The sequence below is a fragment of the Bacillus rossius genome, chromosome 7 (assembly GCF_032445375.1).
Source record: "Bacillus rossius redtenbacheri isolate Brsri chromosome 7, Brsri_v3, whole genome shotgun sequence".
NCBI classification, from domain to species: domain Eukaryota; kingdom Metazoa; phylum Arthropoda; class Insecta; order Phasmatodea; family Bacillidae; genus Bacillus; species Bacillus rossius.
The window spans coordinates 23,598,935-23,615,546 of NC_086335.1; the positions used below are offsets into that span (position 1 = coordinate 23,598,935).

General features: G+C 43.2%; 1 protein-coding gene across 1 annotated transcript; it reads left to right on the forward strand.

Moving 5' to 3' along the window:
* The first annotated feature begins 1,641 nt into the window (after nucleotides 1–1,641).
* LOC134534509 (uncharacterized) lies at nucleotides 1,642–9,018 on the forward strand. The gene is made up of 3 exons (XM_063372987.1): nucleotides 1,642–2,399; nucleotides 5,884–5,983; nucleotides 8,770–9,018. Exons 1-3 carry the CDS (start codon nucleotides 1,642–1,644, stop codon nucleotides 9,016–9,018), a joined length of 1,107 nt encoding a protein of 368 aa, XP_063229057.1.
* Nucleotides 9,019–16,612: the final 7,594 nt, after the last annotated feature.

The window sequence follows — 16,612 nt, forward strand, 5'->3', positions numbered from 1 at the left end:
CATTGAAATTGTTAGAGTACATATATTTGATGCCATGTTTAATAAAAGAATTTCATGTTTAAATTTTTACTGTTAAATCTTAAATGTTAAATCAGCTCAATAACGTTAAGGTTTGTTTGTAGAAAGTATTTACAGACTGATTTCTGTTGTTTGGAAAAAAAAAATTAATGCATATACTTAGTGTTATAATATTTATTTTGAAATGTTTCAGGTTAATTTTTTTTTATGTATCTATTGGACTGCAACTTTTATTTTGTCCTAAATTATCTTGTTATGAAATGTATTTCATCTTAGGTTCACTACTGTACCATAAAGTTTTCTTTAGCACATCAATTCGTTTAGTACATTCTCCGATGTTCACGAAAGTTAATATATATGGGAGCATGTTACCACATGTGGATCCACCATCTTGAAGACTTTGGCATGTGGCTATAGCAGTTTCTGCATGCATGTGCATTTGACTTTTAACATTTTAAATTTCCATTGTGTAATGTGCACTTATTTAATTTCATTTTTGGTGCATACTGAAGTTTCACCCTCAACGCACCTAAAGAAGTATAATTTCGGTCTAGGGGGAAATGTCACAGGCTCAGCGTTGAGGCATTTAAATGCAACGCTTTCGAGACTCCTGTCGTTCGGCTAGCCACTGCTGCATCGCTGAACTAACAAGTGCCCTTCCTTCTTTTCATAGGCCTACATAAGTTTAAATTTCATTAAGTGACCATCCCTAACAAACGTTGCTTTATTGCTAGCCATATGCTCATTCTAATTATGAATATACCTCGCAGGCAAATGCTTGTGGGAGAGATTGACAATGGCTGGTGCATCACCACTGGAAATATCCACGCGCTCCTTTCGTCTTGCTTCAAGTCGGCCTTGGCCGGTTTGAAAATGGGTCACTACAACTTGAAAAGTGATCTTAGTTTGTACACTAAATATAACTCTATTAAAGTAGCCTCTCGAGTTCATTTGAAGCTCCTGCGTAGTAACGGAATGAAAAATTATTCAGTAACAACCTCTTGCTCCAAGATACTGCCGTCTAGTGCGAGGCTACGAGATAATAACTGAGCAGGTTACGCAGGCACGGGCGGCAAAACTCTCTATCTGTTTTCCACGCGGCGATGATACAAAAAAGGGCTATCCTAGGTACGTACTGCATTTGATGTGGAGGGAAGGCAAGTCGAAAGTCATCAACTATTTACGAGGTGCCGCCCTTTGAAAAGCACACGCACGGACAACACCGTAATTTTCCGACAAAACCAACCAATTATTTGTGCGTAAAGAGACGGAATGAAGGAAGAAAAAAAAAACACCCCGGCGGTAAATATATATATATAAAAAAATCTGTATAGGAACTTGAAGGTACAAATAGGCTTTCTTGGACCCTCTTCAGAAGGAGTTAGTCATTCTTTTACCCCGGAGAACACGCAGTTCAGAACAGACCTCGTGTCTAGATCGTTGGAAAAGAGGTCAGTGGTCATCTGGACGTACGAAGGAACTAACGGAGACTATTAGAATTATGTATGAATGTTTGACTCGCCTCGCGACTGAAGCGTCGGTGGTGTAGCAGGGCTGATGCCGTGTCGCGAGGTGGTGGCCTGAGCTAGCGGGGTGACCGCGGGGAGACCCAGCAGCGGCAGCATGGGCGCCGAGTACCTGGCCGCCAACGTGCGGCTGCTCAGGTTCGTGGGCGTGTGGAACGACTACCCCGACGGCTCGCTCGCGCGCCGCGCCTACCACCTGCTGACGGCCTTCGTGGCGTGCGCCTTCGTGCTGCACCTCTGCACGCAGTTCGCGTTCCCCTTCTCGCACATCGACGACCCGGGCGACGCGCTCGAGGGCTTCAACCTGACCACGGTGTACGTGGTGACGTTCCTGAAGATGCTGACGCTGCTGCGGCGGCGCGCCGAGGTGGCGGCGCTGATGCGCGGGCTGGAGCGCAGCGGGGGCGGCGCGGAGGCGGGGATCCTGGCCGAGGGAGACCGCCACGCGGACCGCCTCACGCGCTGGTTCAGCGCGCTCACGGCGCTCGGCACGGGCTTCTTCTTCCTGCACGCGGCGCTGACCGTGGCGCCCACGGTGGCGCCCTGCTCCGCCGGCAACCGCTCCGTCGACGAGCACTGCCTGGACCCGGACCGCAACCTCGTGTACCCGGCCGAGTTCCCCTTCGACACGGCGGGCGACTCGCTGGGGCACGTGGGCGCGCTGGTGTTCCAGCTGGTGGGGCCGGGCCTGTTCGGCAACGCCGTCAACCTGGCGGCCGACATGCTGCTGGTCAGCGTGCTCATCCACCTGCGGGCCCGCTTCCGCGCGCTCGGACACTTGCTGCGGCAACTGGACCCCGGCCTAGGGCACCGCCGGCTGTGCGAGTGCGTGCGCCTCCACCAGGAGCTCTACAGGTGAGCTCTACAGTGTCCAGTGTCCCTGGCCTAGGGACCCCCGCCTAGGGCACCGCCGGCTGTGCGAGTGCGTGCGCCGCCACCAGGAGCTCGTTTTCCCTAGTTGGGCGTTGAAACATTTGAAGTCCACGTTGTGGTATGCTGCAAAAAAAATGCAATAAAATTAAATTGAAAACAATTATTTTTCTAAAGCTACAATTAAAAGTTAATTTCCTTTCAAGGCACATGAAGGGCAGCTGGTTTCAAACGACATGCTACGTTTACGGGTAAAAGGTCACTAAGCCATTAATAAAGAGATAATGAGTCATGTCTGAGCTAGAGATTAACATATCATAGCTCTGGCTTTCTCAACACACGAGATAACACTTTGCCACTAAATACCCATTTGTATGAAAGGAACACACTGAAAATATGAGCTATCGTATTATTTTCCATATAATAGTTCACTTATCTATATAAATAAACATGTAAATGTTCGTTCAAAATCTAAAATCTCCGAAAGTTCTTCACCGATTGCTTTCTAATTTTGACACAAAGTTGCATTGCATTAGTATGTAGCTATGTCAATATATGTAGAGATATATATTTTCTTTGAGGATTTACATTGTGGAAATGGTGGAATATGGACGGGTGTGGCGTTACATGGAGGGACATGGTTCATGGTGGGAAATGGATGGATATGGTAGGGAAAAGATTATTATAAGGCATAATGGAATATGATGTGACAAGATGGTGATGGTGATATATGTAAAAGGTGCTGATTATATAGTACAATATTGTATAGGTGATGTTATAGGTAAAATGTAGTAATTATGTAATCCAAGATGATAGTTGTGGGGATGACATAAGTCAAAAAGTGATGGTGTTGGGGCAGTAATAGGTCAAGATAGTCACTGTGATGATGTAATCCAATATGGAGGCCGGAAATTATGTATCTAATCCAAGATGACCACTGAAAATTATGTAATCAAAGATGATGGCATGAAATGATATAATTCAAGATGGTGACCAGAAATGACAATCAAAATCGGTAGACGGAAATGTAATCCAAGATGGCTAAAGCATAAGAATGAGTATGATCAAATTAAATTCAAAATGGTGGTTGTATTACAGTAATGTGAAAATCCCTAATCTGCAATCCTCAATACATAGGTTCAACAGTTGTGATGTAAGCCAAGAAGGCTGCATAAGTGGAATGATATAGCTTGATAAAATTAAATCCGAGATGGGAGTGGTGATTTCATAGTTCAAAGGCGATGATAACTTAATCCAATATAGAAGTGGCCGTGATGTTATAAGTCAAGGTGATGATGCCAAATTAGAAGAGCAATGTTGATGATATATTTCACATTTAATGATGATGTAATCCAATATGACTGATGATGTCGTAAGTCAAAGAGGAATATTACGCAGTTCAAGATGGCAGCAGTGACATTATAGGTCCAAGGGGATGAAGATGCAATCCAGGATGGTGTTAAGTTCTGGAATTGAAAATTGTGGAAGGAAATCCAAGACGGATTTGTTTATGGATATGTTCGGTCGATGTATGTACACTCAAACAGTAAAGGGATGTACAAAACCATAGCTCTAACATTTATAAATAATTTATATGATGGACTACCCTGAAACAAATGTTTCATGCATGTTCCCATCAATCAGAAAGCATATTCCATTCCACTTAGTGGTTTGTTGGGTGGCTGGTAGTGGGAATATCAAGCCACTATTGGGAATTGAGTGACTGCTTGGAAAATGGAAGAAACGAAAAATGTTTAAACAGGGAAATTTGGTAGGAAAATGGGAAATTTTGGGAAAAATGGGAATACTTCGAGGGAAACTTTGAGGGAATTTGAGGAAAATAGGGAAAATTTCGGGAAATTTCGAGGTATTTGGTGACTTCAGAGGTCTATGGTCACGAATCCTGAATCCTATGTCCCAAGCCCCTGTCCCCGGATCGGCCAGACCACACTACTATCAATGCGGCACGCTACTGCGACATCCTCACCTAACCCAGGGTCACCATTCGAAGAAACAGATCAGGGATCTTGAGTTACGGTGTTGTGTTCTTGGACGACAACGCAAAACCACACACAGCAAGGCTCGCACACGAATGGGAGATAGTGGATCACTCGGCCTACAGCCCCGATCTTGCCTCATCGGACTTTTGCCCGTTCCCTGCATTGAAAACTGTACTCTCGGGTTGTAACTTCCGAAACAACGCTGAGGTGGAACAGGCTGTGCGACAATTTCTTGCACCGCAGAGCACCAAGTTTTACCAGAGTGATTTCTTCAAACTGATTGCACGCTACGACAAATGTCTCAACGTCGCTGGCGACTTAGTCAAAAAATAATGCAAGTTCATGATGTCATATATTTTTTGGCAATAAAGTGTTCGTGTAAAAATAAAAATTACGAAAATTACTTTCGGAACATCCCTCGTATATGAAATTGCATTATATTACATACAGGTGGGTTTCATTTAAAACCCTCTACAAGCCGTTTGTTTAATTGAATACCTTAATTGTCCATTTATCTACAAATAATTTTTTAAAGAACCAAGTTAATATATAAAATTATATATTCAAGCCAATAGATGTTCCTCATAAATATTAGCGTTTATTATTCCAAGCTTACACATAATGTATTTTTGTTTTTAACTTTCTGCAGTTGTGTATAAACCAATTAAACTATTCTTTTACAAAGCACTTCATAAATATCGGATGGACCAGGAGGTTTCGACGCATTGCAGTAAAACGTTAACTTAAAAGTTTTCGAAACGGTTATTTTCAGTGTGTCCTAATAGTATGGAATTAACGAACAATTGCTGTGCACAAATTTAAGTCAATATCACAATGAAATTTCATGCTTTTAGTTTAAAGTAATCTCGTAAATAACATTGCAGGAGAAGTAAACTAGTAATCTCGAAGCAATTTATTAAAGTACATTGTAGGAGAAGTAAACGAGTAATCTCAATGCAATTTAGTGAAAAACGTTGCAGGGGACGTAAACTAGTAAACTTAAACTAATCTTATAAAGAATGTTGCAGGGAGAGTAAACGAGTAGGCTAATCTCTAAGTAATCTTGTAAATAACGTTGCAGGGAGAGTAAACTAGTAATCTCTAAGTAATCTTGTAAAGAACGTTGCAGGGGAAGTAAAGGAAGTAAACTATTGATTTCAGAGTAATTTTGTAAAGATCGTTGAAAGGGAAGTAAAACAGTTACCTCAAAGTAATCCTGTAAAGAACGTTACAGGGTAAGTAAACTAGTCATCTCAAAGTACAGTTGTAAAGAAAATTGCAGGGGAAGTAATCTACTAATCTCTAATCTAGTAAAGAATGTTGCAGCGAGAGAAAACTATTAATCTCAAAGTATTATTGTAAATAATGTTGCAGGGAACGTAATCTAGTGATCTCAAAGTATAATCATGTAATGTTGTAGGGGAAGTAAACTAGTAAGTTCCAGCGATAAACTCTTGTTTGGTTTGCAGGTTGTCAGCAACCGTGGGCGACATCTTTAGCCCCTTGTTGTTCATGCAGTGTTTCTTCAGTTCATTGTCCTACTGCATCATACTGTTCCACCTGACCATGGTGAGTATGTCTGTGCCGACTTTCCCTCTTGGTTCCGCGTCTAATAAACTCAAGAAATTTGAGGTATGTTTCTTACAAGCAGCTCAGGTACACTGCTAAATATTTTAGTAAATTTACAGACTTTTCACCGAAGAATGCACCTCGGGCAATTGAAGAGTAGGTACTTCGTAATTTCAAATAACTGGTTCATAGTAGAAACTACTATGCATTTCAACTGCAGAATTTCGTATTAAATTGTAAACAGGGTAACTAGGTACGTGGAAGGAAGAAGAGTATATTTGCTGTAGACTTCAAGGTTTCGAATGTTTGATTAATTTACCAAGATTAAGCTTGTTGATTCATATTCAAAGTAAGTAAACTAAGTACTTGTAAATTTAGTAAGATCCCTGGATGATTTTTAACCATTAAGAAAAAGTAGTTACGTATGTTTAATACACCTTACAGTAATTTTGTACGCAACGATTGTAGCATTAAACAATATTCTGGTTAGTTAGTTGATGGTTATAAATTATGTTAGATGTTTGAAGTAATCAACCAATGAGAATCGTACCCAGCGAAAACGTTATTGGCGTGCGTTTCCATCTCAACGAACATTTAAAATGGTGAAGGACACATGGGACATTAAAGCCGAGTTTATAAACTATAAACTAGAAAAAACGCAAGAACGCAAGAAAACCAGGATGCAAAAAATATAAATAAAGACTTGTAAAAATATTCATTCAAGGTATTACGTAAGACGCAAAAACTTAACGCAAGCACTCACCAATTTCTTGCTTGTCGGCTATCATTTCCGCCTTCTATATTTAAAGCTAAGTGTACCGAAAACTTTCAAAAATTATGACTTAATTAATTATAATTGTTATTTCGTTGTCTTATTTTATGGAATGAAGTTACACTAAATCACATGTGTTATAGAGGGCTACGATTTTATTTTTATCGCACGCATCACGTTTCCACTTAGGCCTATTAAAATATTACGCAGTGAAAACCAATGCATTTAAATGAATTCAGAAAGAATTCTACAAGTTTCGGTGAATTTTTGCAATGAAAATAAGCCCGATTAATAACATTTTTCCAACGGTTTTACAGTTTCATATTATAAGGTTGGTGACTCTTACAATTGTGTGTTCTCAGAAACTGCTAATCCCATAGACAAATACTTATTTCGTTCGTAATTCAGCCCGTTGGCGAGGCAACGCATCTCCGGCACCTCCACTGCGCACGTCTATGATAAGAGTATACTCTAGGCCCTCCGAAGTGGTGGTCTCTCAGTGTTCAGTACCAGCAAATACAACTTAATGGAGTGTGTCAAATTTTCTTCTCTGACTATATTTATGTGACATCAAATTATGGGATATAATATTGGACGAAATATGGTTTTTAATTCATTCGTCAAATAAAGGATATTTTTAAACAGGTTTTAAATCCTATTGCACAATAAAAGTTTATTTTCGGACTGACCTAGATCCAACCTCTTAATTTTAATCTTATTTTAAAATGATAATAATTCTGCATAGTGCGGGATGGAAATCCGATCATGTTATTATTTTTGTGTGTTTCGTAACTTAAAAAATCTGTAATTTAAATTCATTTGCGTAAAATTGAAATATTTTTAAATTTTAACGTTTACATGAAAACATTTGTATCACTACACAATAGTGTTTGCAGTAATACTGGGTTCAGATTCATACCTGGGCATTTATGCTTTGTGCTGTCCCAGTACCTCCAATAGTAAAGTTATTTCTAAACTGTTCTCTGACTAGCTTTCCAGTATTCACTGTGCACATTAATAAGCATGATAAAACAAAAAATCCAATGATTGAATATTAGAATTGTTTCTATGGTTTGAATGAAACATCAATCATGCTACATTTTTTGTACGAAATACCCAGTATTATCTCGAAAAACATATTTAATATATGCACAAATAACCATAGTCATGTGCTGTACAAAGTTACAATATATTTATTGTAGTATTACAAGCTATTCTTGGCAGCTCGTTTCCAAATGAATCTTTTGTGAGAGTTAGAGGAAAAAGGTTTTCAATGTGGGGTTTCGAAAAAGTTGTACATGAGGTAACAGGGAAGGGGCTCGATAAAATAATTTCCTCCCGGTACCTTAAGCGCTCCATACACTATAGCGCAGTAAATGAAGGCCAAAAATCGCCTGTTGTCGCTGAATTTTTGTCAGATGTTAGACCCTTCTAAGACACGTATTTCCTCAAAAGTCCCCGCCTCTCCCCCTTGTGCTTTCCCCCCCACCCCTCTCGGAAGTTCTAAAATGTTGACCTTTACAGAATCGTTTGTGAATACGTAAATAATAGTGTAAAGTAGTAAATATCTAGCGTGTTTTGTCCTCAAAAATCTAGTTTTTAATTTTGTTTCTAACAATATTTTCTTTAATGTTGATAGTTAAAGGCGTTATAAAATCACAAACATAAAAAAAACGGGTTTTTAATGTCAAAATGCGCAGTTCTTGTTCTGAATGTTTTTAAATATTGGAAATACACAAAAAATCTTCAAGTAAATTTTGTAGCACACACTTCCAGTTTTAAAATGATGTATAGTTTATATCGGGGAATTCATTGGTTACTGCTGGGGTGAAGGGGGGGGGGGGGGGAAGTTAGCGCATGCGTATGGCTAGCACGCTCCGACCTGCTACATTCATCTACCCGGCTAGCCGACTTGGCTCGGCGAGCATATCCGCTGGTGTATGGGGCGCTGTATAGCTTGTCAGGAGGGCCGTGGCAGATGCATCCCCTCCGAGGAGTGGTCGCGTGTCGCCAGGTGAGCGATGACGGAGTCCACCTCCTGAAGAACGGGCTGTTCCTGCTCACGCACATGGGCCAGCTGCTGCTGTTCTGCTGGTTCGGCACGCAGATCTACGAGGAGGTGAGGCTGTCCCCGCCTGTTCCCACACCCCGTGTCGTGTCGCAGTGGCTGGCTTCGGGCTGGCGCGACCCCGCAGAGGCGTCAGCTGCCGTGGTTGGCCAGGAACCCCGGTGGCTGAAGACGCACGCCTACTTCCCCGCATGACTTAAGGCCCGTTATACAATGACATGGAGCCGGAGACGGATCACCCGGAACATTCCTCTATCGCGTCTGCTGTTTCCACAATGCGCGGAAACGTAGCAAATGGCAGTTCGATTTAAAATATGTATATAGTAATGTTTTGATTGATATCATATAATGGGCAGAATTTAACATAATAATAAACGACAAAGTAATACTAGAACGCTAGATATTCTTGTCCGTGAAACAATAATTTTTAACGTATTTGGAACATAAACAAAGCTACCACCGCAGCCAGGTGTGTACTCGGCTTATTTTGGCCGCACGGAGCGACGTGAACGGAAGAGCACAGCACTGCCGAGCTGATGTCGTACGGGTCCGTCTACGTCCGCGTGCCGTCGTTCCGCGAGATCCGTCTCCGTTTACGTGATCCGTCTCTGTTTCCGTGTCATTGTACGACGGGCTAAAGCCTGAGGCACGCCTAGGTACTCACCTCACTTGGACCCTTCCCGCAAACCGTTAGATGAACTTAGGCATATATTTACTTCAACTCTGTAGCTTTCATAGTTTACGAGTTCTAAGCAGTGTCGAATCTTCAACCTTGGTGACACCCAACCCGAAATTAAAGACATTCATATTCCTGCTGGAAATTCATGTCAAAAATACAAACGAAAAACACAATCAGTTCTCTCTCCTTTCTAGATAAAAGCATCAAAAATTGCAACATATTAGTTTATTTAAAACAAAACTGGCATTGCACTATGCAATAAAATATTAAGCAGCAGGTATAATTTAGAGTAATTTACAAATAAAATTGAATAAATTGGTTGGGAAGTGGAACGTCAAGTATCTAACTGCGGTCACTGATGTGGTTTACTTCACACTCCCGCTAAAGCCAAGTGTACGAGATAGCAGTCTGTTGGGTTTTCATATTATTAGTCAACCATGCACCATTCGTCCGTGAGACAAGATAAATTCTGTGCAAAAATGGTGCACGTATTGTGTTTGTGTATTTACTGAAGTGCTGATAACACCTGAGTGACAACAAAACGTTAAAAATAAATTTAAATACACATGCGCATGTGTCTATGACAATGTACGAATGTCGAAAATGAGATGACATTCACGGAGAGCTTACAAGACAGGGTTGTTTCTTTCTAATTGTGAAACAATAATTTTGTAACACATTTTTTTAAAACGGACAGTTAGTAAAAATTTAACAGTTATGTAGCATTTAATAACAGTTATTTTACAATTAAATGAAAATTCAAAATAATGCCAAGCTTTTATTTAAATTAGTTCAAAAAGCATTTATGCCGGATATCATTAGAAGTGTACATCAGCAAAAAACAACAGTGCGTGGAGTCCCTCCACACGGAATAAGTGAAACTTCGTAATGTGGAAATGAAAATAGGAAGGGGTAGAAATTAATTTTTAGTGAAATCATATTGTATCAAATCAAACTATAAAAACAAGTAAATGAAATAAAGAATATTATAAATTGAAATAGAACAATAAAATATAACCAAAAGTACGTATTTCAGCAAATTTCACGACGCTCACACTGTTTACTTCGCTGCATAGCAAGAATACCACGCGCATGTGCTTGGAATATTGGACGCTACTCGTTGCTAACGCTCGCGCTGGCCTGTAACAGGTATACTACGCGCATGCGTTCGAGTGCCACGCATTCACTCTCGCTCTGTCTCTTTCAATTCACCCTCCCCAGGAGCGCTGAACGTTTAAAGGCGTGTATTCACAGTGCGAGGCTGCTCGCTGCGAATGCCTCGCGCCATCTGCCTCAGGGTGAGGCATACGCTCTTCAGCTAGTTTGTAACCACGAACGCTCACTGCGAGCACGCGAACCACCCGCATTCGTAGTGAAGGCAGTATGCAACATGTCTCTTGGTTCTAGAAATGTGCAAGTTGCTGCCGCTGCTTATATTGTGATGGCGACGATTATTGGAAAAAAACAACGGAAAAAGCGACGTAAGCGTTGGTGGGTCAAAAAGTTGTATCAAACTCGGTTAGAATATGGGAACGGACTCCTAGAAGACGTGAGATTTGAAGAAGACGTGCCAAATTTCTTGCGAATGTCCAAGCAAGATTTTGACCATTTACTTACATTGATAGAGCCTGCCGTGAAAAAACGTGACACGTACATGCGACGTGCTATTACCACCAAGGAAAGATTAGCTCTTACTCTGAGATTCTTAGCTACTGGAGATTCATTTACAAGTTTGCAATACCTCTTTCGTATATCCAAACAACGAATATCTGTGATTGTTCCAGAAGTATGTGATGCACTGATTGAAGCCCTAAGGGACTACATAAAGGTAAGAAAACAATTTAGGTACTTCAAAAGATCAATATATTGTAATGTTTAACAATGTAGCTTGCATATTACAACATTTCATGTTATTATCTTTCGTCAGTCAGGTAGTGTAGTAAAGTGTCTTCTTGTTGAGGAGGCCTTGATTCAATTTCAAGTACAGCATCGGAAGGTGGAGGCGTAGGAGTTGGATGGTAGGTACTTCCAGACGAACGCTGTGTGGGCGTACTGAAAGAACTGTAGTACCCATAAGTATTAAGGACGTTGTGATTGGGGGTAAATTCTCCAATATCTGCTCTGAACAACACATTTGATATTGCCCTCTTCACATAAGGTAAAGTGTTGGAGTCATATTTCCTCAGTTCACTTGCTACATGCATTCCAAAGGTTTCATAGTGGTCAGTAGGAGTAGCCGATGTCTTTTTCAAAATGGAGTATGCATCAAGTAGCATTTCATTTTGTGCGTTGTCAGCATCATTACGACGTTTTCTTTTCCTAGCTTGGGAAATGTTAGAAGTAGGCGCCGTCGCTGTACTCGTAGACGCCGCCGTTGCAGTTACAGACACCATTGTTGTATTTGTAGACGCCGGTGGTTCATCTTCGACCGTTGCGGGTTCATCGACAATAGATTCATCATTGTATGATTCTTCTCGATTTTCCTCAGGACCCCTTTGCGTATTAGCCTGTAACCAAAAAAAAAATTGTAAATACAATGTTGGATAGGGTGCGGCAGAATGAACTCCCCGATTAGCAAAGCTAATAAGGAATAGTCTAATTAAAATAAAGTATAATTTTTTAAACTCAAGAGCACATAATATAATGCTTTTACATGTTTTGGTTCTATTCAAGTCATTATACTATTACATCTATGATTCTGCAATAATTTGCTTCCAAAACGTCTTTCTTCCCTGCTATTGTTAATGGTGAAAGCTGTGTACTGTTCCAAAGGGTCTCTTCTCCATATGGCCAAAACAAACATGGCTGTTGAAGAAATGTGGCTTTTTACATAAACAAAACGTCCTCTTTGTCATTACGGCTTCCATGTTGAATTGTTATGCTTTACGTATTAAGTGATTCAACGTGACCTTTGTCCTCTGTTTACAATGCCAAAATGTCTCTTATCCTCATTATATACTTTTACAAAACGTCTCTCGTCCTATTTACTTGTACAAAATGTCCTATGTCCAACCTATTTTTTCCTTTTACACTCACAGTTTTGAGCGTAATACATTATCACTGTAAATATAAACAGTATTACAACCTATGTCAATGTTGTTCATGATTTAAATGTTACCAGGATCTAAATTATTTTCTAATACGTTTTGTGTGATTATCCACAAGTTTTGCGACATGGACAAGGGACATATTGGAATTGGTCTACTCAAATACTACCCACTAGCAGGTATCCCTGTTCTTTTAAATTGATAATGTATTTTTTTTTTTAGGTACCCTCTTCTAATGAAGAATGGTTAGCTGTAGCAAAGGAATTCGAAGAAAGGTGGAACTTCCCTCATGATATAGGTGCAATGGATGGGAAACATGTCCAGCTTCAAGCACCATGGAACAGTGGAACTGAGTATTACAATTACAAGGGTTTCTTTAGTATTGTGCTCTTTGCATTAGTTGATGCCAACTACAATTTTTTGTATGTTGATGTTGGCTGCCCTGGTAGATTTTCAGATGGAGGCGTTTTCAAACATACCCAATTGTACAAAAAGTTAGAAAACAAGGAACTGAACATACCGAAACCAAAAGCAGTGCAAATTCCTTATAGTATTAACGTTCCTTATTTCTTATTAGGTGATCAAGCATTTGAGTTAAATGAATATACTATGACACCATTTAAAGGTACTCCACCAGTTGGTTCTATTGAAAGAATTTTTAACTACCGCCTATCCAGAGGACGTAGGGTCGTAGAGAATGCTTTTGGAGTAGCTAGTTCTGCATTTCGTGTTTTGAGAAAACCAATACTACTACAACCCGAGAAGGCTAAGAAAGTAGTTTTAGTAGTTGTATATTTACACAATTTTTTGCGAAAACGATCTATCACAAATCCTATCTACACACCGCCTGGTTTCTTAGACAGAGAAGAAAATGGTCAACTTATTCCGGGTACATGGAGAAACAACAATGAATACGGTGGCTTGATCCCAATTGGACAGACACCTCGAAGAGCAAATCTAACATCCAAAAAAATCCGAACCCATCTGGCTGAGCACTTTGCCACTAATGGCTCAATTCCATGGCAAAATGACTATTAATGTTTCCCGGGAACATGGAAGACCAACAAGGAATCCGGTGGCTTGAAAAAATATGAACCATCTGTCTGAGGACTTTGCCACTAATGGCTCAATTCTATAGCAAAATAACTACCTATTAATGTGTGTTGTTACATCCTTATTTGTAAGCTTCAACTACAGAAATGTTTTGTAAATGTACTTACATTCTCCATTGTATCGAATGTGTCATTTGGCATGTCCTTATCAGAAAGAAAGTCAAACAATGTATATCCAAACCATTGTGACTTGTAAACATCTCCTTGGCCTGTAACATTAAAACCTCGATTACGTTCTTGCCAATTTAACTTCCAAAATACATTGTATTATACAGTACACTAAATGATAACAAAACATCTGATCCTGTCATTTGAGTTTTTAACCAATTCAACTCACATAGTAAAATTCCAAAATACATTGTATTATGTAGTAAAATAATGATTATAAACATACCAGATCCTGTAACTTGACTTTTCTTTTCCCTTGACCTTTCACGTCGGTAAGAGCCCAACAGAGACGTCATCTTCTTTTTCAGATCTTTTACAGAAACATTCATTGATAGCGATATTTCGCGCCACAAGTCTTCTCTCTTGTGTTTGTTATAGTATTCAGGGTGTTTCGAGTCCCACAGTAAACGTTTCGTTTCATAACATTTAATTTGTCCGATCATTTCATGATTATCCATGATGACAGTTTCGTTGTGGAGGCTTGTTGAGTTTGCAGTGCAGAATTGTGTCTTGTACGATGCGAGGCAGACAGCGCAGGTATTCACTTGACGCACAGCTCGGGGCGAGGCACCTTTGAGCACTGCTCTTCTACCGACAAGCACACGGCTCGCCTCGAATTGTGCGACGCGAACGCCGCGTAGCGAGCACACCCGGTATTCACAGTCCGAGGCAAAGCCGAGCCTTCGCCACGAGGCATTCGCAGCGAGCAGCCTCGCACTGTGAATACCGGGCTTAACGCAACAGTGCTTTCATACCCCCTCCATGGTAGCGTTAAACGTTTAACGCAACCTTGTTGGAAGTCGCATTAGATGTTTCACTTCAACAAAAATAGCATGTACAGCCAGTTGGTTACTTGTTGGGTCGCCGTGTCGGGCGCAGAGCCTGTCCGTGATGCACGCGGCCTTCAGCACGCCGTGGATGGACGGCTCGCCAGGCTTCCAGAGCGGCGTCCTCGCCGTCATACTGAGGGCCCAGAGGCCGGTCCTGCTGTCCGGCTTCCACGTGTACGTCGTCAACCTGGAGACCTTCACCTCTGTGAGTACCCGGCACACTCCGTGTCACTCTCTGGGCCGGCGGTACTCCCAGTCGGGAGTCACCACGCACCTCGCCGTCATACTGAGGGCCCAGAGGCCGGTCCTGCTGTCCGGCGTCCACGTGTACGTCGTCAACCTGGAGACCTTCACCTCTGTGAGTACCCAGAACACTCCATGTCACTCTCTGGGCCGGCGGTACTCCCAGTCGGGAGTCACCACGCACCTCGCCGTCATACTGAGGGCCCAGAGGCCGGTCCTGCTGTCCGGCTTCCACGTGTACGTCGTCAACCTGGAGACCTTCACCTCTGTGAGTACCCGGCACACTCCGTGTCACTCTCTGGGCCGGCGGTACTCCCAGTCGGGAGTCACCACGCACCTCGCCGTCATACTGAGGGCCCAGAGGCCGGTCGTGCTGTCCGGCTTCCACGTGTACGTCGTCAACCTGGAGACCTTCACCTCTGTGAGTACCCGGCACACTCCGTGTCACTCTCTGGGCCGGCGGTACTCCCAGTCGGGAGTCACCACGCACCTCGCCGTCATACTGAGGGCCCAGAGGCCGGTCCTGCTGTCCGGCTTCCACGTGTACGTCGTCAACCTGGAGACATTCACCTCTGTGAGTACCCGGCACACTCCGTGTCACTCTCTGGGCCGGCGGTACACCCAGTCGGGAGTCACAACGCACCTCGCCGTCATACTGAGGGCCCAGAGGCCGGTGTTGCTGTCCGGCTTCCACGTGTACGTCGTCAACCTGGAGACCTTCACCTCTGTGAGTACCCGGCACACTGCGTGTCACTCTCTGGGCCGGCGGTACTCGCAGTCGGGAGTCACAACGCATCTCGCCGTCATACTGAGGGCCCAGAGGCCGGTCGTGCTGTCCGGCTTCCACGTGTACGTCGTCAACCTGGAGACCTTCACCTCTGTGAGTACCCGGCACACTCCGTGTCACTCTCTGGGCCGGCGGTACTCCCAGTCGGGAGTCACCACGCACCTCGCCGTCATACTGAGGGCCCAGAGGCCGGTCCTGCTGTCCGACTTCCACGTGTACATCGTCAACCTGGAGACCTTCACCTCTGTGAGTACCCGGCACACTCCGTGTCACTCTCTGGGCCGGCGGTACTCCCAGTCGGGAGTCACAACGCACCTCGCCGTCATACTGAGGGCCCAGAGGCCGGTGTTGCTGTCCGGCTTCCACGTGTACGTCGTCAACCTGGAGATCTTCACCTCTGTGAGTACCCGGCACACTGCGTGTCACTCTCTGGGCCGGCGGTACTCGCAGTCGGGAGTCACAACGCACCTCGCCGTCATACTGAGGGCCCAGAGGCCGGTCGTGCTGTCCGGCTTCCACGTGTACGTCGTCAACCTGGAGACCTTCACCTCTGTGAGTACCCGGCACACTCCGTGTCACTCTCTGGGCCGGCGGTACTCGCAGTCGGGAGTCACCACGCACCTCGCCGTCATACTGAGGGCCCAGAGGCCGGTCCTGCTGTCCGGCTTCCACGTGTACGTCGTCAACCTGGAGACCTTCACCTCTGTGAGTACCCGGCACACTCCGTGTCACTCTCTGGGCCGGCGGTACTCGCAGTCGGGAGTCACCACGCACCTCGCCGTCATACTGAGGGCCCAGAGGCCGGTCCTGCTGTCCGGCTTCCACGTGTACGTCGTCAACCTGGAGACCTTCACCTCTGTGAGTACCCGGCACACTCCGTGTCACTCTCTGGGCCGGCAGTACTCGCAGTCGGGAGTCACCAC

Coding starts and splice junctions, on each gene's coding strand:
- LOC134534509 (XM_063372987.1), top strand. CDS start 1,642: ATGGGCGCCGAGTACCTGGCCGCCAACGTGCGGCTGCTCAGGTTCGTG. Junction 2,400..5,883: donor CTCCACCAGGAGCTCTACAG/GTGAGCTCTACA, acceptor TTTGGTTTGCAG/GTTGTCAGCAACCGTGGGCG. Junction 5,984..8,769: donor TACTGTTCCACCTGACCATG/GTGAGTATGTCT, acceptor GCGTGTCGCCAG/GTGAGCGATGACGGAGTCCA.